This window comes from Oncorhynchus keta, chromosome 14, assembly GCF_023373465.1.
Source record: "Oncorhynchus keta strain PuntledgeMale-10-30-2019 chromosome 14, Oket_V2, whole genome shotgun sequence".
NCBI classification, from domain to species: domain Eukaryota; kingdom Metazoa; phylum Chordata; class Actinopteri; order Salmoniformes; family Salmonidae; genus Oncorhynchus; species Oncorhynchus keta.
The window spans coordinates 31337082-31359134 of NC_068434.1; the positions used below are offsets into that span (position 1 = coordinate 31337082).

General features: G+C 39.9%; 1 protein-coding gene and 1 long non-coding RNA gene across 8 annotated transcripts; one reads left to right on the forward strand and one right to left on the reverse strand.

The window, feature by feature from the left end:
• Nucleotides 1-15: 15 nt before the first annotated feature.
• Nucleotides 16-19969, reverse strand: zgc:153044 (uncharacterized protein LOC751678 homolog). 4 transcript variants are annotated; one of them, XM_052461488.1, is made up of 3 exons: nucleotides 19619-19969; nucleotides 19367-19517; nucleotides 16-830 (listed from the first exon to the last, which is right to left on the reverse strand). In XM_052461488.1, the coding sequence occupies exon 3, from the start codon at nucleotides 752-754 to the stop codon at nucleotides 212-214; it is 543 nt and encodes a 180-aa protein (XP_052317448.1). In that variant the 5' UTR covers nucleotides 755-830; nucleotides 19367-19517; nucleotides 19619-19969; the 3' UTR covers nucleotides 16-211. The 4 variants fall into 4 exon arrangements, with proteins under 4 accessions (XP_052317448.1, XP_035641581.1, XP_035641582.1 ...); XM_035785688.2 differs by lacking the exons at nucleotides 19367-19517; nucleotides 19619-19969 and adding an exon at nucleotides 1348-1522; XM_035785689.2 differs by lacking the exons at nucleotides 19367-19517; nucleotides 19619-19969 and adding an exon at nucleotides 1301-1522.
• On the forward strand, nucleotides 1800-18207 carry LOC118393218 (uncharacterized). Of its 4 annotated transcripts, none has more exons than XR_004827519.2 (5): nucleotides 1800-1856; nucleotides 3691-4027; nucleotides 4150-4254; nucleotides 4944-5574; nucleotides 9135-18207. It is a non-coding gene; the product is annotated as an uncharacterized LOC118393218 (long non-coding RNA). The 4 variants fall into 4 exon arrangements; XR_004827520.2 differs by having other exon boundaries at nucleotides 1804-1856; nucleotides 3962-4027; XR_008063925.1 differs by having other exon boundaries at nucleotides 1812-1856; nucleotides 3671-4027.
• Nucleotides 19970-22053: the final 2084 nt, after the last annotated feature.

Consider the following 22053-nt stretch of genomic DNA (forward strand, 5'->3'; position numbering starts at 1 on the left):
ACACTATTGAAGTTGTAGCCTTTACAAAACAGACAAACCTTTGTTTAGTTGTAAATGGTAAAGTGACATTGTCACAACTAATTTTTATTTCTGAATCAAAGTTTACAAATACATTTGAGAGGACCACTTCCAACTCAACATACTGGATATAAAACGAGTACTAATGCATTTTTACAATGGGGTTGACAATCACTTTGACAAACAGTGCATGTCAAAGAGGAAGCATATCTTTGGTCTCCTCTTCATAAATGTCAGGTACTTCACCCATGGGGGATGTGATCATTGTGACCGTGGCACAACCACGGAGCTTGCGTTCATACTGGATGAGTTGCTTCCAGAATCCACTGTTTGGTCTAATGATAGGTCGACAAGATTTGACCTTTTTGTGTGCCTCCAAAAGTGTAATTCCATGGTACTTCATTAGATACACCAAGCATAACGTAGCTGAGCGACTCACACCTGCATTGCAGTGCACCAATGTGCGTCCACACTGCTCCCCAACGAGCTGGATTTTATCCGCTACCTCATCAAAGAAGTCGCTCAGAGGAGAAGATGGAGAGTCTGTAACAGGTATATGGACATATTCCACCTCTGCAGTGGAAGTATTTGTGATGTTTTGTGTGGCATTGATGATGCAGGTGATGTTGAAACGAGATATGACAGCCTTATCATTTGCAGCTCTGCCATTGCTGAGGAAAAGGTGTTCGGTAATTTGACACAAACCTGCAAGTCTCTGTTCACCAGACTGATGCATGGAAACAGGTTAACCAAAGGAAGTACGTAGGTAGTGTGTGTGGACCACAGATAGCTGACTGGCAGACAAGATGACACTTAAAATAGATGGGAGAAAGATACTTGTTAGGCAACAACACATGAATTGATAGAATAATCTGGCTGCATTCCAAGCACCTGCAGACTACTTAACACAAAACTAAAAGCATTGGCTTGGTGGAGACATGGGTTCCATCTTTCACAAATCTCCCTATGTAGTGCACTACTTTGATCAATGCCCATAAGGCTCCTGTCAAAAGTAGGTACCTATAAAAGGCAGCTAATAGGGTGCCATTTGGGACGCACACATGGGCTGGGCTAGGGGGGTGTTTCCACTATATTTCTTAGACCAGTCATTTCCTTTCAAATGATTGAAGGGAAGTAAATAAGTGTGTCATGGCCATATGTAGCGGACATCACGCTGTCTGCTTAGCAAGTACCCCCTACTCCTGATTAGGCTCACACCGAGGCTTGAAACCAGGACCTCTGCCTTGTTAGCACATGTGACCGCTCGCACGAAGTGTCTTACCAGTTGTGCCACGCAATAAAGCGAGACAGAAGAGACATCTCACTCACTTTTTTCTGGTTCATATACAGCACGTGTCAAACTCATTCCATGGAGGGCCGAGTGTCTGTGGGTTTTTTGCTCCTCCCTTGTACTTGATTAATGAATTAAAGTCACTAATTCGTAAGGAACGCCCTCACCTGGTGGTCTAGGGCGTCATCGAAAGAGAAAACATATACCTGCAGATACTGGGCCCTCTGTTGAATGAGTTTGACACCCCTGAATTAAGCAGACCAGACCCAGCTGCAATCGTATTGGTGCCTATGGGACAGTAGCCCCTTAAGACAGGGTTCCCCAACCCTCTCCTCTGGCCCCCCGCACAGACTTTCACATTTGTGCTTTAACCCTAAACTGGCAGACCTGACTCAATTAGTCAAAGGCTTGATGATTAGTTGGCTAATTGAACCAGGTGTGCCAGTTTAGGGTTTAAACCAAAATGTGAAAGATCTGGGGATGTGGGGCCCAAAGGAGAGGGTTGGAAAACTCTGCTTTGAGCAGACAAGTGTATGTCTTTTCAATGGTAAGCAGCCTGAGTAATACATTTATCCACTAACTTTGACAAGTTTTCAATGGCACTGACCATGCTAAAACAGGCTTTGGGGCACTAGAGTTAATATTGTGCTAGAGCTGTGTAAATCGGCCTTAAAGCAATGTTGCAGCTTTTGAAACAATATTTAGGAACTCATCCTGCCTGGAACGTAGCCAGAATCTCTAGCCTCAACCGACCAGGTGACTGCGCGATTCCTTTTTACGTTGTTTCATCTGCGTCCGACAGCCGGCTACACACACACACACACACACACACACACGTGTCCCCCGGCGACCGGCTCTGCATTAAACATGCTCCATTCAATTGCAAGGGCGTCGGGTGCCCCTTTAACGCGCTTTAATGGGGAGCCGCCGGGGGGATGTAAAAATATTTCCATGCAGCTAACATAGCCAGCCAGTTGCTAGGAAGCGGCTAATCAACAGCAACTTGTACATAGCTCTGTTTATTAAAATAGTTCAATACTTTTGCCAAAATATAATTTACAAATTATAAACATTGAAAAAATAAATAGAAACTACCTCAATTCAGTTCGCGGGCTCACATTCTTTTCAGGAAGAAGTAAAGTGACGTCTGTTCATTTCTCAGCTACGGAATCCCGAAGTGACCATATCTTACAACGCGTTTCTTTTAAAGGGATAGTTTACTGAAATTACAAAGTGCTGTGTGTGCGATGAATGAAGTAGACATTTTACCATAAGTATAATACAGGAAGGTCCAATTTACAGTATAATATTTACACATGTATCAGGGAAGGGGGATTGGGGGGCAAGTGTTTTAAATTGTACAGTATTAGCAATAGTTAAGTCTGGTAGCAACAGGTGCTGTGTGTATGTATATACAGTACCAGTCAAAAGCTTGGTCACACCCACCCACTCAAGGGTTTTTCTTTATTTTTTAGTATTTTCTCCATTGTAGAATAATCGTGAAGACGTCAACTCTGAAATAACACCTATGGAATCATGTAGTAACCCCAAAAAGTGTTAAGAACCCACCCTTTGCCTTTTTGACTTGAATTTATACTCTGCTGCATGAGTTAACTCTGGGTCTTCCTTTCCTGTGGCGGTCCTCATGAGAGTTTCATCATACCACTTGATGGTTTTTGCGACTGCACTTGAAGAAACTTGCAAAGTTCTTGACATTTTCCGTATTGATTGACCTTCATGTCTTAAAGTAATGATGTACTGTTATTTCTCTGCTTATTTCAGCTGTTCTTACCATAATATGGACTTGGTTTTAACCCTATTTGGTAACTTCTGTATACCACCCCTACCTTGTCATAACACAACTGACTGGCTCGAACACATTAAGAAGGAAAAACTCCACAAATGAACATATAAAAAGGCACACCTGTTAGTTGAAATGCAAAAGTGTGCAAAGCTGTCATCAAGGCAACTTTGAAGAATCTCAAATATAAGATTCTTCCAAAACACTTTATTTGGTTACTACATGATTCCATATGTGTTATTTCGTTGATGTCTTCACGATTATTCTACAATGGAGAAAATTGGAATTAGTAGATGTGACCAAACTTTTGACTGGTACTGTGTGTGTATGTGCATATAATTGCTTTCTGTATGAGATTAAGTTCTTATTGAGATTAGGTTATAGGTGGTCACAGACAGGAGGAGTGTGCTTCCATTTAATTTCTCAATGTCGTTGTGCAGGCAAGGCTATTATTAATGTGATCATTTCTTTGTTTTAAACAAACTGGACACTGATTACATTGTGGCATAGGATAGGCCCCATATTTACAGTGTGCTTCATTATATTCTATCTCACCGCAGATATTATGTTGTTGTTGTAGCCCATTTGAAAAGGTTGGGACAGCGCATAGACACGTTTCGATTACAGAGGGGACGCAGATGGTGGAGGAGACCTACCGGCATTCTGTCTCGAGTTTGCAGTAACAGTAGGACGTATATTTATGGCAGCTGGAGTCCGTAGCCTACACGCGCTTGAATACAAAATACAGACATCTACATACTAGCAATTCCTCATGCCATCCAAACACTCCTTTGTCCAGTCTTTATTTACTCTCTCTTATTTACTTTAAATGGCTGCTCGCCATTTACCAGACCTCTGCTCAAGCAACGTGACGCACTCCACAGCACGTCCTCATTTTAGAGGAGATCGACGCATGGGTAAGTTGGAATAGGTTTTTGTGCACTGTGCTTCACAAAACAATTGGTAAGGATTCGCTTTTAATTAAGAATATCTACACTATATGAGTGATAGTTTTGCACATCTCTCATCCTACCCGAAGAGGATCGGACAGCTCGAGCGTTTCATCGCACCCTTACTGACTGACACAGATGCTGCGAGACTGGTGCATTGTGGACCGGCGGTCAAATTTACACCATTGCAAAAGGTGGGAGATTTTCTGATATTCGTTTAATAACATGACATTTCCTTCTACATTTTAATGTGATTAGCTTCCAAGACCGTAGCCTCAGACATACAATTGTTGTCCCAATTACATCATGCGCAGGAGAACATTAAAACAATCATAATGTATGGTGTTTAATCGTTCAAGCTGGGTTTGACAAATCGTCAGTGCGAGGTGCATTTTGAAATTATGTTTTATGATGCGCTCGTGTAGCACGACAGATTTATAAGAGCTAAACACCATTTCAACACCCATTTCAGTGAAGTTTAAAGGCAAACACCTAATACAAGCAGACACGCACACACAAAGCTCCGCAGGACCAACTAGTCTAACCCTACATTAATAATTGAGACATTTGAATGCAGCAACAGCGCAGTGAGTGTGTGTGAGCCACCACAGCATCATGTGCCTTGTCCGTTTGGCAATCTGCTGTTCCACGATGGAGTTTAAAAAATGTAATCATAGGATAGGAATAATCAACATGTATTTTTATTTGGGCAGACATTCATGCTTGCCGCCCCTCTATGGCATCAGCATGTGATGATGCAAGGGTAGTGTGCATCAAGGGTAGTGTGCATCAATCTAGTTTTATTACAAACAGTTCTTATTTCACCCTGTCCACCTCCACTGCTGATGTTTAAATGGTGCTAATGGATGCCCTCTGTATACAGTGGCCAAACCCACAGCCCAGCTGGCAGGATGCAAGTCCCCATGATGACTGGGGTGCCCTGGTGTCCCTGACGGACTGGTGAATACAGGAGTAGGGAGAGACAGATGGGTATGTGTCCAGTATATCCTCATACTGTGGAGGGGGTTCTTGTAAAGGCAGAGGTTTAACAGCCGTTATTGATGGTAATTCTGTTTTGTGTGCTCCATTCCTTGATATTTTTTTATTGACAATTGTTGGTATTAGTGGGGGCTGCCGTAACAAGTTATTCATTTAAATGAGGTTAGTTCAAGGTAAAACATGTCAAATAAGTTTTAATAAAAGGTTATTCAGGTCCATTAGATACTGTTCCTCAACGCCTATGATTCTTGGTGATTTTGCAGATTAATTTAGTAACTCTTCATAGTATCTATTGGCAGTGGTCAAGGCCAATGGTCCAGTACGTCCTTGGTAGGGTTTTGGGGACAGGTGTTCCAGGGGGTTGCGTTCCACTTTCTGCTGCTCTCTGCTCTGTGTTTATCTCCAGATATATCCTGAGGAAGATGCTGGGAAGGTGCCAGCCCTCAGAGCCTATTTAGATGAGTCCACAACATGTCCTGACTGACAAGGCTGTCAACAAAGCTGTTTTTAAACAGGTAACACTATTTATCAAGCTAATGTAGATTTCCATTGAAGTCATTGACTAAGACAGCACTATTTTTTGCTAAATGACCTTGTTAATTAAGGAGACCATCTCGTAACCTACATTGAGGTAGACTGTTTTCTCTTCTCTAGATATGACTGAGGCTTTGTTAGGCGTTTGAGCAATGAGACATCTCGTTACACACTGGTTCAAGGGCCTTATAATCACACAAAGAACAGTGCTACCATTGTGCTGTACAGTATCTCCTCATGCTGAGAGAGGGGGAATATGAAAGGGAGGGTGAGACAGAAAGTAAGGGATTAGTTTTGTGTGTTTATACAGTTGAAGTCAAAAGTTTACATGCATTTAGATTGGATTCATTAACTTGTTTTTCAATAACTCCACAAATTTCTTGTTAATAAACTAGTTTTGGCAAGTCATTTAGGACATCTACTTTGTGCATGACGCAAGTCATTTTTCCAACAATTGTTTACAGACAGATTATTTCACTTATAATTCACTTTATCACAATTCCAGTGGGTCAGAAGTTTACATACACTAAGTTGACTGTGCCTTTAAACAGCTTGGAAAATTCCAGAAAATGATGTCATGGCTTTAGAAGCTTCTGAGGCTAACTGACATCATTTGAGTCCATTGGAGGTGTACCTGTGGATGTATTTCAAGGCCTACCTTCAAACAAAGTGCCTCTGTTTGACATCATGGAAAAATAAAAAAAATCATCCAAGACCTCGTTAAAACAATTGTAGACCTCCACAAGTCTGGTTCATTCTTGGGCGCAATTTTCAAACGCCTGAAGGTACCACGTGTACTATTGTTTGTACAGATGGACAAGTATAAACACCACGGGACCACGCAGCCGTCATATCGCTCAGGAAGGAGACGCATTGTGTCTCCTAGAGATGAATGTAATTTGGTGCAAAAAGTGCAAATCAATTCCAGAACAACAGCAAAGGACCTTGTGAAGATGCTGGAGGAAGCGGGTACAAAAGTATCTACAGTGGGGCAAAAAAGTATTTAGTCAGCCACCAATTGTGCAAGTTCTCCCACTTAAAAAGATGAGAGGCCTGTAATTTTCATCATAGGTACACTTCAACTATGACAGACAAAATGAGGGAAAAAAATCCAGAAAATCACATTGTAGGATTTATTAATGAATTTATTTGCAAATTATGGTGGAAAATAAGTATTTGGTCACCTACAAACAAGCAAGATTTCTGGCTCTCACAGACCTGTAACAACTTCTTTAAGAGGCTCCTCTGTCCACCACTCGTTACCTGTATTAATGGCACCTGTTTGAACTTGTTATCAGTATAAAAGACACCTGTCCACAACCTAAAACAGTCACACTCCAAACTCCAGTATGGCCAAGACCAAAGAGCTGTCAAAGGACACCAGAAACAAAATTGTAGACCTGCACCAGGCTGGGAAGACTGAATCTGCAATAGGTAAGCAGCTTAGTTTGAAGAAATCAACTGTGGGAGCAATTATTAGGAAATGGAAGACATACAAGACCACTGATAATCTCCCTCGATCTGGGGCTCCACGCAAGATCTCACCCGGTGGGGTCACTGATCACAAGAACGGTGAGCAAAAATCCCAGAACCACACGGGGGGACCTATTGAATGACCTGCAGAGAGCTGGGACCAAAGTAACAAAGCCTACCATCAGTAACACACTACGCCGCCAGGGACTCAAATCCTGCAGTGTCAGACGTGTCCCCCTGCTTAAGCCAGTACATGTCCAGGCCCGTCTGAAGTTTCCTAGAGAGCATTTGGATGATCCAGAAGAAGATTGGGAGAATGTCATATGGTCAGATGAAACCAAAATATAACTTTTTGGTAAAAACTCAACTCGTCGTGTTGAGGACAAAGAATGATGAGTTGCATCAAAAGAACAAAATAAATTCATAAAAAATCCTACAATGTGATTTTCTGGATTTATTTTTCTTCTCATTTTGTCTGTCATAGTTGAAGTGTACCTATGATAAATTACAGGCCTCTCATCTTTTTAAGTGGGAGAACTTGTACAATTGGTGGCTGACTAAATACTTTTTGCCCCACTGTATATCCACAGTAAAACGAGTCCTATATCAACATAACCTGAAAGACCGCTCAGCAAGGAAGAAGCCACTGCTCCAAAACCCAGACTACGGTTTGCAACTGCACATGGGGACAAAGATTGTACTTTTTGGAGAAATGTCCTCTGGTCTGATGAAACAAAAATGGAACAGTTTTGCCATAATGATCATCATTATGTTTGGAGGAAAAAGGGGGAGGCTTGCAAGCTGAAGAACACCATACCCACGTGCTTCACGGTTGGGGGCAGCATCATGTTGTGGGGGTGATTTGCTCCAGGAAGGACTGGTGCACTTCACAAAAAAGATGGCTGCATGAGGAAGGAAAAGTATGTGGATGGAAAATTATGTGGATATATTGAAGCAATATCTCAAGACATCAGTCAGGAAGTTTAAGCTTGGTTGTAAATGGGTCTTCCAAATGGACAATGACTCCAAGCATACATCCAAAGTTGTAGCAAAATGACTCAAGGACAATAAAGTCAAGGTATTGGAGTGGCCATCAGAAAGCCGTGACCTCAATCCTATAGAAAATCTGTGGGCAGAACTGAACAAGCGTGTGTGAGCAAGGAGGCCTACAAACCTGACTCAGTTACACCAGCTTTGTCAGGAGGACAGGGCCAAAATTCACCCAACTTATTGTGGGAGACTTGTGAAAGGCTACCCAAAACGCTTGACCCAAGTTAAACAATTGAAAGGCAATGCTACACTCAATTAGTATTTGGTATGTAAACATCTGACCCACTAGGAATGTGATGAAAGAAATAAAAGCTGAAATAAATTATTCTCTATTATTCTGACATTTCACATTCTTAAAATAAAGTGGTGATCCTAACTGACCTAAAACAGGGAATTTCTACTAGGATTAAATGTCAGATGTAAATGTAAAATGTAAATGTAAATGTCAGGAATTGTGAATAACTGAGTTTAAATGTAGTTGGCTCAGGTGAATGTAACCTTCCGAATTCAACTGTATATAAATCCACCGCATTTTAACAGAGCAGTCGACCTATACTGCCAGAGAAAAAAGGCGGAGAACAAAGCAACCTGAAAGCAGAACCATAACTTAATCAGATTAGTCTAATCTGCTTTCATGGCTGTTGAGTTAATGTCTGACATATGCCAGATCGGCCTATAAAATGTTTGGTTGTGTCAGGTCAACCAAGAGCTAGAGAGAAAGAGAGGCTGCATTTGGAAGTGTAACCTACATATGTGGTTTACCAAGGTAACACACATGTCCTGGAACTGTAGTAATTCTTAGAATCCCGCCCATTGGCAAAAACCTGATTGCACACACACAAGCCCTCCTTGTTTATGACTTGAAGTTTGTGACAAAATTAGTGACATTTCATGTGCAGACTGAAACAGTAAAGTGCAGACTAAATGTCTGTTGTCCTCTTCCTCTTGTTTTCTACACATCTTACTGTATTGTGTAAAACAGAACTCAGTGACTGTTGTCATGTCATTCCCCCTGCAGTTGTCAACGTGGTTCATCCTTACCGAACTGGGACGGGAACTGGGACCTATGGCTTTCACCCACTGAGAAAGGGGCACAACATTTGCATTCACTCACTGCTGATGGGGCACAGCCACACTTCTTTACTTATCAATATGTGTTAGAAGTGTATCACCTTGCTGTGATTATTTGGATATTTTATTTAGCCTACTTAAAATGGGATTATCATTGGCACATTGCTGGTTCCCCTTTAACCTTACTGAAATGAGCTAAATCAGTCAGTGTTTCTTGGTTGTCTTAACCTCTCTGGGAGATGTGTAGCGTCCCACCTCGCCAACAGCCAGTGACAGTGCAGGGCGCAAAATTCAAAACAACAAAAATCTCAATTAAAATTCCTCAAAGCATACAAGTATTTTACACCATTTTAAAGATAAAATTCTCGCTAATCCAGCCACAGTGTCGGATTTCAAAAATGCTTTACAGCGAGAGTACCACAAACGATTATGTTAGGTCACCACCAACTCACAGAAACACAGCCATTTTTCCAGCCAAAGAGATGAGTCACAAAAAGCACGAGAAAATTAATCACTAACCTTTGAGCTTCATCAGATGACACTCATAGGACTTCATGTTACACACTACATGTATGTTTTGTTCGATAAAGTGCATATTTATATTTAAAAAATCTAATTTTACATTGGCGCGTTACGTTCAGTAGTAAAACATGCGGTGATTGTGCAGAGAGCCACATCTATTTACAGAAATACTCATTATAAATGTTGATGAAAATACAAGTGTTATACATGGAATTTGAGATACTTCTGCTTAATTCAACTGCTGTGTCAGATTTATTTTTAAATGTTAAGGAAAAAGAAAACCATGCAATAATCTGAGTACAGCGTTCAGACAACAAAGCAGCCAAAAATATATCTGCCATATTGTGTAGTCAACATTAGTCAGAAATAGCATTATAAATATTCACTTTGATGATCTTCATCAGAATGCACACCCAGGAATCCCAGTTCCACGATAAATGTTTGATTTGTTCGATAATGTCCATTTATGTCCAAATAGCTTCTTTTGTTAGCGCGTTTGGTAAACAAATCCAAACGCGCGTTCCGGTCCAGCCGAACGGTGGACAAAAAGTTATTACATCCCGTAGAAACTTGTCAAACTAAGTATAGAATCAATCTTTAGGATGTTTTTATCATAAATGTTCCAACCGGAGAACTCCTATGTCTGTAGAAAAGCAATAGAACGAGAGCTAACTCTCCCGTGACCGTGACTCGGAAGCCTGTGGCACTCTGGCAGACAACTGTCTCAATCAGCTCTCATTCACCCCCACTTCACAGTAGAAGCCTGAAACAACATTCTAAAGACTGTTGACATCTAGTGGAAGCCTTAGGAAGTGTAATATGACCCCATTTACACTGTATAGGTTTCCCACTTCCTGGTTGGATTTTTATCAGGTTTTCGCCTGCCATATGAGTTCTGTTATACTCACAGACATCATTCAAACAGTTTTAGAAACTTCAGTGTTTTCTATCCAATACTACTAATAATATGCATATATTAGCATCTGGGCCAGAGTAGCAGGCAGTTTACTCTGGGCACCTTATTCATCCAAGCTACTAAATACTGCCCCCCCTGTCACCAAGGAGTTAAACAAATCTATGAAACAAGAGTATACACCTCACACACATGGTTATGGGCTTTAAAGAAATACCTGTACCATATTAGAAATACATTTGAAATGTATTCAATTTTGAGTTTGCATCCCAATATTACAATTTATATACATCAAAGAAGACAAACATTACAAAACCATAGAAACACAGAATTTTCGGTGGGTTTTTGAAATAATGTTTAATGATAAAATATATGAATAACATTCCACCCATGAGTCCATTTAGATGGAGATTTGGTCATTTGACTGCAGGAAAGGGCTACTTGTAGTCTTTTATGCCACATTGCTCAGGACTTTATTGGATAGGTCCACATTTCATGCCATAAGAGAGACTCCTAAGGGGTGGGGTTGTAGTGTTGTGTGTCTGACACTTTGGTGCTTTGCATTTCCTTCCCTGAAATACTGTTTAACTGAGGGATGCTTTCTCTCCCCTCCTTTGTAAAATAACTAACATGTTCTGATCCCCTTCCACACTGTTCAGCTGATCAAAGCACTGACACTGCAGTTGACTAACACCTCTCTCTGATGCCTGCTTCTCCTCATGCTGTCAGCACTGTCCTTTCTCTTCTCTGTAACCTTGGCAACACTAACACCTTACTCACCTCCGATCTCTGACGTCTAACATGACTAACAAGATTGAGTCTGCTGAGATGGCCTTGCTGTTCATTTCAATGATGTGCTCCTAACCAAGCTAGCAGGGAGCATGCCCATGACAAGCCTGTGCGGATGGTTTGGTAACATTAGTCTACCCTAACGTTACAGGAGTGTTGAGGATGTTAGAGTTGTCAGTGTGTGTAGCTGTGTTGGGGGTTGGGGTGTATCTCTCAATCTTACCACCCTAGTTTTTAGTTGGTTTCCCGAGGCCTGGTTTGTCTTGTGAATGCTGCATGTACTGGTAACTCTGAGTAACCTTAGCTGGAGTCGTAAAGAACTAACCAACACTGGGGTAATCCTGGTTTACTAACCTGGACTAACAGTCTAACATTCACTAATCAACCAAACTGAAACCCAAGCACTGGAGAAGTGCCTTGTCTGACTCTCCCTGGTTAAAACCATCCTTAACCACTGTGTGTGTGGGTGTACATTGTGTGTACAATAACACTCTAATACTTAACAGTACTAACGTCTGCTAACAGACCTATTGTTACTAATACTCAACTGTACTATGGATGATGTTGGCTGGACTTGTAATTTCTAACACACTCACTAACCCTTTGCTTTGTGCCCTGAGTCTGAGACAGTCCTCTCACATTTTCCTGAAACCCTTCTCCGCCAGACACAGATCATCCAAAATCATATACAAGAACTATGTATTTATCAATCTGTTATAACCTTAAGTGTGATATGTTTCTTGAGACATGTTACTTTTGGCCCCCTAAAGCACAATGGTGGGTGATTCCAGGATCTGGGATGGAAAGCTGGATCAACCAATAGATTTAAAGAAAAAGTGCACCTCGGTCGACCACACACTTCTGCTCAGGGTGACGATTGATTTAAAAAATATATATATTACAAATCGTACAGTAACTATGCTAAAGAATTGTATTTCATTAAAGCTGAATTGTATTTCATTAAAGCTGAATTGTATTTCATTAAAGCTGAAGTATTCTATCTTAACAAATGGCTGACAAATGTTTGTCCCTCTGTCCATTGTGTGGCCAACCTTCAAAAGGTGTTGCAGCTCAGTGCTTGGTTTGCAGTCTGCATAGACACTGATGTGTATTATCTTCTAAGATAAACCAAAGGAAATAACAACCCTTTCCTGCTTTACTACTAACTGACTGGTATACTAACCACCCCATATGAGGCCTAACAATTTGGCCATTGCTTCATTGCTCTTACTAACATATGGTATCTTCCCACATAAAACAATGCTACATTTTACTATAGTACACTGTAGTATCCCTGGATCATGTGTAGAAATTACTATATCATTTCGGTATACAATAACCGAAAAGACACTGGTTCGAATCCCTGAGTCGACAAGGCGAAACACTTAATCCTAATTGCTTCTGTAAATCACTCTTTATCCAGAGCGACTTGTCTGATAAATGTCTAAAATGTAGAATAGTATCCTGCACACTGTAGTATCCCTTGATCGTGTAGTGCTTACTATTGGATTGTGTAGTATACTGGTGAATACTACACTCCACATTGTAATATCCCTCTATCGTGTACTGCTAACTATATACTGTAGAATACTATACTACACACTGTAGTATCCCTCGATCATGTGTAGTTCTTACTATATATTTGTATTGTATAATACTAGATTAAATAATACAGCATTATCTGCAAAAAACACTAGTAAATACTACCGCAATGTCCACAAACGTTTTTTTAAAACTATAGTTATACTAGATTATTTTAATTTGCATATGCTTCACATTCCCATCCCCCCCATACAGTGGTGTAAAGTACTTAAGTAAACATAGTTGAAAGTACTAGTGAAGTAGTTTTTGAGATATCTGTACTTTACTATTTATATTTTTGACAACTTCTACATCCCTAAAGAAAATAATGTACTTTTTACTCTTTACATTTTCCCTGACACCCAAAAGTACTTGTTACATTTTGAATGCTTAGCAGGACAGGAGAATTGTCTATTTCACAAACTTATCAAAAGAACATCCCTACTGTCTCTGATCTGGCGGACTCACTAAACACATGCTTCATTAGTAAATTATGTCTGAGGGTTGTAGTGTGCCCCTGGCGATCTGTAAATTAAAAAAACAAAATTGTTCCGTCTGGAATTTTACAATATTTTAATTTTACTTTTGATAAAGTACATTTAAAAACAAATACTTAGACTTTTACTCAAGTAGTATTTTACTAGGTGACTTTCATTTTTACTTGTCATTTCTTTTAAGGTATCTTTAGTTTTACTCAAGTATGAACATTTTGTGCTTTTCTTCATCATTGCCCCATATCTCAGTTTGTGCTAACTATGAGTGAGATGCCTACATGCCACGTATAGAGCAAATATTGTCTTCCCTACAGATTATAAAAAAAGAACAGATGCTCTGACCTATCTGATCAGACTCCAGTTCTACCTACAGGTTATGGAACATTTGCTATTTTTGCCCAGCAGGTTTCCTCAAGGAGAAATCCTCCATTTCTATGGGCCTCTCCCGAGTCCAAACATGAGTTTGCAAAGATGGGTCAAGATTGTAAGTACCAATTGGATGTCACGAAATTGTGGAGAAAAAGGGGTAAAAAGTACAAACAAATACTACAAAAAACCTCATCGTAAACACTAGAGCAATATCTGTAAAAACTACAGTAATTACTATAGTATATGCTATAGTTTTTACTATAGTCATATTTTCAGTATTTATACTGTAGTAAGCTTTACTACAGTATACTAGAGGTGTCCACAAACACTACAGTAAAGTCTGCAAAAACACTACAGTGAAACCTATAGTATACTTATGCAAAAACTACAGTGAATACTATAGTATATTAGTCATGTCCGCAAAAACACTACAGTGAAAACTATAATATACTTCCGTAAAACACTACACTGAATACGATAGTATATAAATATAGTAATACTACAGTATTTAGAGCATAGTATACTATAGTATTTTTTTCATATGTGACTCTTTTAATCCTGTCACCCACTCCACCCTGCCCCTTGGTGAGATCAAACAGCATCTAGTAGGCCATGCAGTATATTGTCTTTACTTCCTGAGTCATGAGGATAGACATCCTTGTGTCCTTGATCATGACATTTTTACTAACCTCCTGAAATGGAGTGAGAACACTAACTATTGGGTGATTCCACGCCAGTGGGAGCAGAAAATATTTTTGTTATCAGATTGTTCTTTCAATTCTCACATAGAAACTTCATTGGGAGGAAGGATGTTTGAAATGCTTTTATTTCTATCACAAACTGTTTGAGAGAATCATGATGAAAGTAGCCATTTTAAGTAAGAAACATAAAAAGGAAATAGTCAAACAAAATAACAAAACTATATACAAGGAGTACTGGTACCGAGTCAATTTGCAGGGATACGAGGAAATTGAGGCAATATGTACATGTACAGTTGAAGTCGGAAGTTTACATACACCTTAGCCAAATACATTTAAACTCAGTTTTTCACAATTGCTGACATTTAATCCTAGTAACAATTCCCTGTCTTAGGTCAGTTAGGATCACCACTTTATTTTAAGAATCTGAAATGTCAGAATAATAGTAGAGAGAATGAGAATTTATTCAATCTTTTATTTCTTTCATCACATTCCCAGTGGGTCAGAAGTTTACATGCACTCAATTAGTATTTGGTAGCATTGCCTTTAAATTGTTTCACTTGGGTTGCCTTCCACAAGCTTCCCACAATAAGTTGGGTGAATTGTGGCCCATTCCTCCTGACAGAGCTGTTGTAACCGAGTCAGGTTTGTAGGTCTCCTTGCTCGCACACGCTTTTTCAGTTCTGCCCACAAATTTTCTATAGGATTGAGGTCAGGGCTTTGTGATGGCCACTCCAATACCTCGACTTTGTTGTCCTTAATTAAGCAATCTTTTTTTGTGAAGTGCACCAGTCCCTCCTGCAGCAAAGCACCCCACAACATGATGCTGCCACCCCCGTGCTTCACGGTTGGGACGGTGTTCTTCGGCTTGCAAGCCTCCCCCTTTTTCCTCCAAACATTACGATGGACATTATGGCCGAACAGTTCCATTTTTGATTCATCAGACCAGAGGACAAAAAGTACGATCTTTGTCCCCATGTGCAGTTGCAAACCGTAGTCTGGCTTTTTTATGGCGGTTTTGGAGCAGTTGCTTCTTCCTTGCTGAGCAGCCTTTCAGGTTATGTTGATATAGGACTCCTTTTACTGTGGATATAGATACTTTTGTACCCGTTTCCTCCAGCATCTTCACAAGGTCCTTTGCTGTTGTTCTGGAATTGATTTGCACTTTTTGCACCAAATTACATTCATCTCTAGGAGACAGAACGAACGCATCTCCTTCCTGAGCGGTATGACGGCTGCATGGTCCCATGGTATTTATACTTGCGTACTATTGTTTGTACAGATGAACTTAGTACCTTCAGGCATTTGGAAATTGCTACCAAGGATGAACCAGACTTGTGGAGGTCTACACATTTTTTTCCTGAGGTCTTGGCTGATTTCTTTAGATTTTCCCATGTCGTCAAGCAAAGAGGCACTGAGTTTGAAGGTAGGCCTTGAAATACATCCACAGGTACACCTCCAATTGACTCAAATGATGTCATTTAGCCTATCAGAAGCTTCTAAAGCCATGACATCATTTTCTGGAATTTTCCAAGCTGTTTATAGGCAAAGTCAACTTAGTGTATGTAAACTTCTGACCCACTGGAATTGTGATACAGTGAAATGATCTGTTAACAATTGTTGGAAAAAATTACTTGTCATGCACAAAGTAGATGTCCTAACTGACTTGCCAAAACTATAGTTTGACAAGAAATTTGTGGAGTGGTTGAAAAACGAGTTTTAATGACTCCAACCTAATTTGACTTCCGACTTCAACTGTAGGTAGGGGTTAAACCTGACTAGACTATCAGGATGGATAATAAACAGAGTAGCAGCAGCGTGTGTGACGTCAACGTGTGTGGGTGGAGTCCAGTGAGTCTGCATAGTGCCGGTGCAAGAGAGTCGGTACAAATAAAAAGGGGCTCAATGCAAATAGTCAGGGTTGACATTTTATTAACTGTTCAGCAGTCTTATGGCTTAGGGGTAGGAGCTGTTCAGGAGCCTTTTGGTCCCAGACTTGGCGCTCCGGTACCACTTGCTGTGCGTTAGCAGAGAGAACAGTCTTTGACTTGGGTAGCTGGAGTCTGGCTTATTTTTAGACATTGTAACAATATACTCTTCAAACCATGTCGAATTTCCAGAGTGGGCTCTATCATACTTTTAATGATATGACCCGTTTTTATACATAGATATTGACATAGGTCACTAACCAATTCCAGTCCTCCTTTAGGTCACCGGCAGAGTTCCCTTTGAAATATTTTGTCCATTCACTGTTTTGGTGATGCTCAAATTGATCATACCTTCAGAATTAGCGGAGAGCCCACTCTGGAAATTTGATTTACTTGTAGAGCATGGTTCCCCAACTGGTGGCCCATGGGCCGAATTAGGCTCACTGGTGGTTTTATTTGGCCCCCCAACTTTTGTTTATTGGAATTTTCATTGTTGGACATAAAATACTGCAAAACACTAGGAAATCATCTCCAATTGAGTTTTAATTTAGGAAATGTATTCCCACACGAGACAGGTAATCATATACAAATTTAAGCAAGGTTTGAAAATTATTGTTTGTCATATTATATCCGTTTAGGTTTCTTACGGTAATTTTGCAGTCTACAAATGATTTGTAATTATGTTCCGACCATCCGCTCACGTAAAATCAGCCCACAGCTGAATCTAGTTGATGATTCCTGTTGTAAAGTATATGCTTCCAAACAATGTCTTAAAATGAAACAAATTCTAAAAAAGTAGTTTTGAGATATTCATATTAATAGTTGTGAAAGGTTTTATTTCAGAACCAAGACATACATATTTTACAGTACACTATAAGAAGAATAATGACACCAAGATGTCTGTCATGTACTGTTCAAGGGGTCTTTAAAAGGGTCTAAAATAGCTACTTTCATCATGATTTTCAACAGCAACAAAAACTAATGATACAAATGTAAAAACCATGTCAAACATCCATCTCCCAATGAAGTTTCTGTGAGAATTGCCAGAACAATCTGAGATATAAAAAATATTTTCTGCTGGCATGGAATCGCTCTTTTGGGACATGATAGCTCCCCACAATCAAACAAACTAACTAACCTACTAATTATCTAACTAACTAACCCACAAATTAACTAACCTACTAATTATCTAACAAACAAGCTAAAATCATGTGCTCAGAGTTGAGGTTTTGGTTCAACAAACCATCACCTCACTTTGGTGTGTGTGTCCGTGTGCATGTGTGGGCATGCGTGTGTGTGTGTGCCTGCATGTGTGTACATTTATTCTCAAACTGTGTGCATGACGAGGTGATTTTGTCTGAGTGTTAATGAGTGTTTATCTATCAGTTTTCTGCTGAGTAACATTATGGCATAGCAATGTTGTCCTCATCCCCTATTTACAAGTGATTTAGCCTAAAAATGAGACCGCATTTTATGATAACGAAACAACTGTCAAAGCTTGACTATCAAATTGATGAAGCTACTGTATGAAGCAGTTTTTCAGTATAGCTCAGTCATAGGAGTTAAGGATGACCAACCTAACTAATCAGTGACCACCAGTGTGGAAGAGGTCTTACTTCCTTGGCTTCTCTGTCCTTTATGTACTGCCATTACTGAATGCTGGATTGACAACACACATTCCCCATGTTCTTTTCACTGTGGAATAAACTGTCAGACATTTTGAAAAGCGCCTCTTTGTCTTGTTTTAGCGCTACTGTAATTATTTTTAGAAAGCGGCTAAACATTCTCCAGGCCTGGTGTTTCTTGGACCAATTTTAAGTCCAAGAATGATCTTTCTGTATGTATATTATCGCTCTGTGGGAACAGCAGGTTGCCACTCAACCATACTGTGTTATCACTCTGTACTCCAGTGTGTGAAAGGCTCCCATGGGAGCCTCTCTTTCTGTCTGCAGTAGGCAGCTTTCACTCAGCCAGCCAGTCACTGCTCCCCCAAACCACCCACCCCACCCCAGCCTGCCTCTGTAGAGTGACAGACAGGTGACTGGGGCGATGTCTTTGGTCTCCTAATTGCAGTAATCATAGCGGCGTATGATTACTACCACAGTGTATTTGACACATGCAGAGCCCTTAATATTCACAATGCTGAAAAACACCTGTGCTTAACAAACCTCAAACTGCGGAGAGCACTTCAACAACAATTTCCTGTCCAATGTTTGAATTGGAGGAAATATTTATCTTATCAATTCAAGAAAGCATACTTTCAAGACATCGGATTGTCCAAATGTTAACATAAGTATAATATTTCTAACATCTTTTAATGGTCAAAATGTCCACAAGAAATTAAATGTCTTGTCCTGTGAAATTAAATATTATCTTGTGTCCTATGAATTGGGTAATAGTATAAAGTTGCTATCAGTGTGACATCTGGTTGAATTACTTATAGTAAATCAGGGAATATGTACAGTACCAGTCAAAAGTTTGTACACCTCATTCAAGGGTTTTAATTTATTTTTACTATTTTCTACATTGTAGAATCATAGTGAAGACAAACTATGAAATAACACATGGAATCATGTAGTAACTGAAAGTGTTAAACAAGTCAAAATATATTTATATTTTCGATTCTTCAAAGTAGCCACACTTTGCCTTTGACAGCTTTGCACACTCTTGGTATTCTATCAAACAGCTTCACCTGGAAATATTTTCCAACAGTCTTGATGGAGTTTGCACATTTTTAAAATGTAATTTAACCTTTATTTAACTAGGCAAGTCAGTTAAGAACAAATTCTAATTTACAATGAGGGCCTACCAAAGGCAAAAGGCCTCCTTTGGGGAAGGTGGCTGGAATTAAAATTTAAAAAATGCTGAGCACTTGGCAGCTTTACCTTCACTCTGCGGTCCAACTCATCTCAAACCATCTCAATTGGGTCGAGGTCGGGTGATTGTGGAGGCCAGGTCATCTGATGCAGCACTCCATCACTCTCCTTTTTGGTCAAATAGCCATTACACAGCCTGGAGTTGTGTTCGATCATTGTCCTGTTGGAAAACAAATGAGCACAAACCAGATAGGATGGCGTATTGCTGCAGAATGCTGTGGTAGCCATGCTGGTTAAGTGTGCCTTGAATAAATCACTGACCGTGTCACCAGCAAAGCACCATCACACCTCCTCCTCCATGCTTCACGGTGAGAACCACATGTGGAGATCATCCGTTTACCTACTCTGCATCTCACAAAGACAGAGGTTGGAACCAAAAATCTCAAATTTGGACTCATCAGACCAAAGGACAGATTTCCAGTGGTCTAATGTCCATTGCTCGTGTTTCTTGGCCCAAGCATGTCTCTTCTTATTATTGGTAGTGGTTTCTTTGCAGCAATTCGACCATGAAGACATGATTCACGCAGTCTCTGAAAAGTTGATGGTGTAGCCTTCATTTCTCAGAACAATAATAGACTGACGAGTTTCAGAAGAAAGTTATTTGTTTTGAGCCTGTAATCAAACCCACCAATGCTGATGCTCCAGATACTCAACTAGTCTAAAGAAGGCCAGTTTTATTGCTTCTTTAATCAGTACAACCATTTTCAGCTGTGCTAACATAATTGCATAAGGGTTTTCAAACGATCAATTCGCCTTTTAAAATAATAAACTTGGATTAGCTAACACAACGTGCCATTGGAACACAGGAGTGATGGTTGCTGATAATGGGCCTCTGTATATAGATATTCCATAAAAAAATCTGCCATTTCCAGCTGCAATAGTCATTTACAACATTAACAATGTCTACACTGTATTTCTGATCAATTTGATGTAATTTTAATGGACAAAAAAATGTCCTTTTCTTTAAAAACGAGGACATTTCTAAGTGACCCCAAACTTTTGAACGGTAATGTAACTCTGGATCTTCCTTTTCTGAGGCGGTCCTCATGAGAGCCAGTTTCATCATAGTGCTTCATAGTGTTTTTGTGTTTTTGCGACTGTACTTGAAGGAACTTTCAAAGTTCTTGGAATGTTCCATATTGTCTGACCTCCATGTCTTAATGTAATGATGGACTGTCGTTTCTCTACGCTTATTTGAGCTGATCTTGCCATAATATGGACTTGGTCTTTTACCAAATAGGACTTGGTCTTTTACCAAATAGGACTTGGTCTTTTACCAAATTGGACTTGGTCTTTTACCAAATAGGACTATCTTCTGTATACCACCCCTACCTTGTCACAACACAACTGATTGGCTCAAACGCATTACAAAGGGAAAAAAATCCACAAATTCCACAAATGAACTTTTAACAAGGCACGCCTGTTAATTGAAATGCATTCCAGGTGACTACCTCATAAAGCTGGTTGAGAGTGCCATGAGTGTGTGCAAAGTTGTCAAGGTAAAGGGTGTCTACTTTGAAGAATCTCAAATATAAAATATATTTTGATGTGTTTAACACTTTTTGGGTTATTACATGATTCCATATGTGTTATTTCATCGTTTTGATGTCTTCACAGTTATTCTGCAATGTAGAAAATAGCAAAAATATAGAAACCCTGGAATGAGTAAGTTTGTCAATTGTTGACTATTACTGTATATGAGTAGCACCTTACAATAAGTTTGTGTTCAACGTCGCCCCCACCCTCCCTCCATGTTGAGTTATCATATTTTATTCCTAGGGTTTAACAGCAGGGGGCAGTAACGCCCCAAGTAAAACCGCGTTGCTGCTGTCTGAAAATTAAGCCTGCTTAGATTATTCTTCTGGTCGTGATTGTTCAATAGCTTGGTGATAAAGGTGGGATTGTGCTTGGTTTAGCTCATGGCATCAGGTGTGTCAGCCAGGTTAGGTATTAGGCCAAAATAAGACTATGCTGTTCTCCTGGACCAATATGCCCTCCCATCCGTCCCTACACACATACCAGGCCAAGGTCTGCACCACTGCTGATAAGGATGAGAGTACTGTCATTTTATATTGAACACACTTTCCATAGATGGCACGTCAAGGGGCAATATGCAGTTGCTACATCCATTTTTGGACTTAAATAAATTACATAATTGAGCTATATGTACCCAATGATTCTTGAAGAATATAGCTTATAAATGCCTCATGAGCTTAGTTCAACTCATGTACCCCATCAGAACCCCCCAATATATTAAGGCTATCCAAACACTGTATAGCCTCAACATGGTTAAGACTATACTTTTTGATATCATAGAGGGTCAGTCCTTGCGGCCACAGCTGTCTATGATTTTGAGACTGGTTACATTTCTCCAGCCCCATCCCTCAGCTTTTTACCAAGACAGTGGTGGGGAAACACTTTGTTTAAAATGCGGACTGCCCCTTTGAAGTGTTGTCATATATTATGATTGGGCGATACCATTCTGAACCAGCACTGCATGTACTTTGGGGATTTATGCGAATTTGTACACTTTTATGATGTAAGAAAGCTCTATTTTACTCAGAATTTTCAATCACATTACAGGAGTCATTTATTCCACATATGTGTTTATCCTGGATTAAGTTACAATTGTTGCAATAATGCCTCCCACCTGGGGTGTTTAGGACTAATAGTATATGCAATCGCATGGCCTTAAA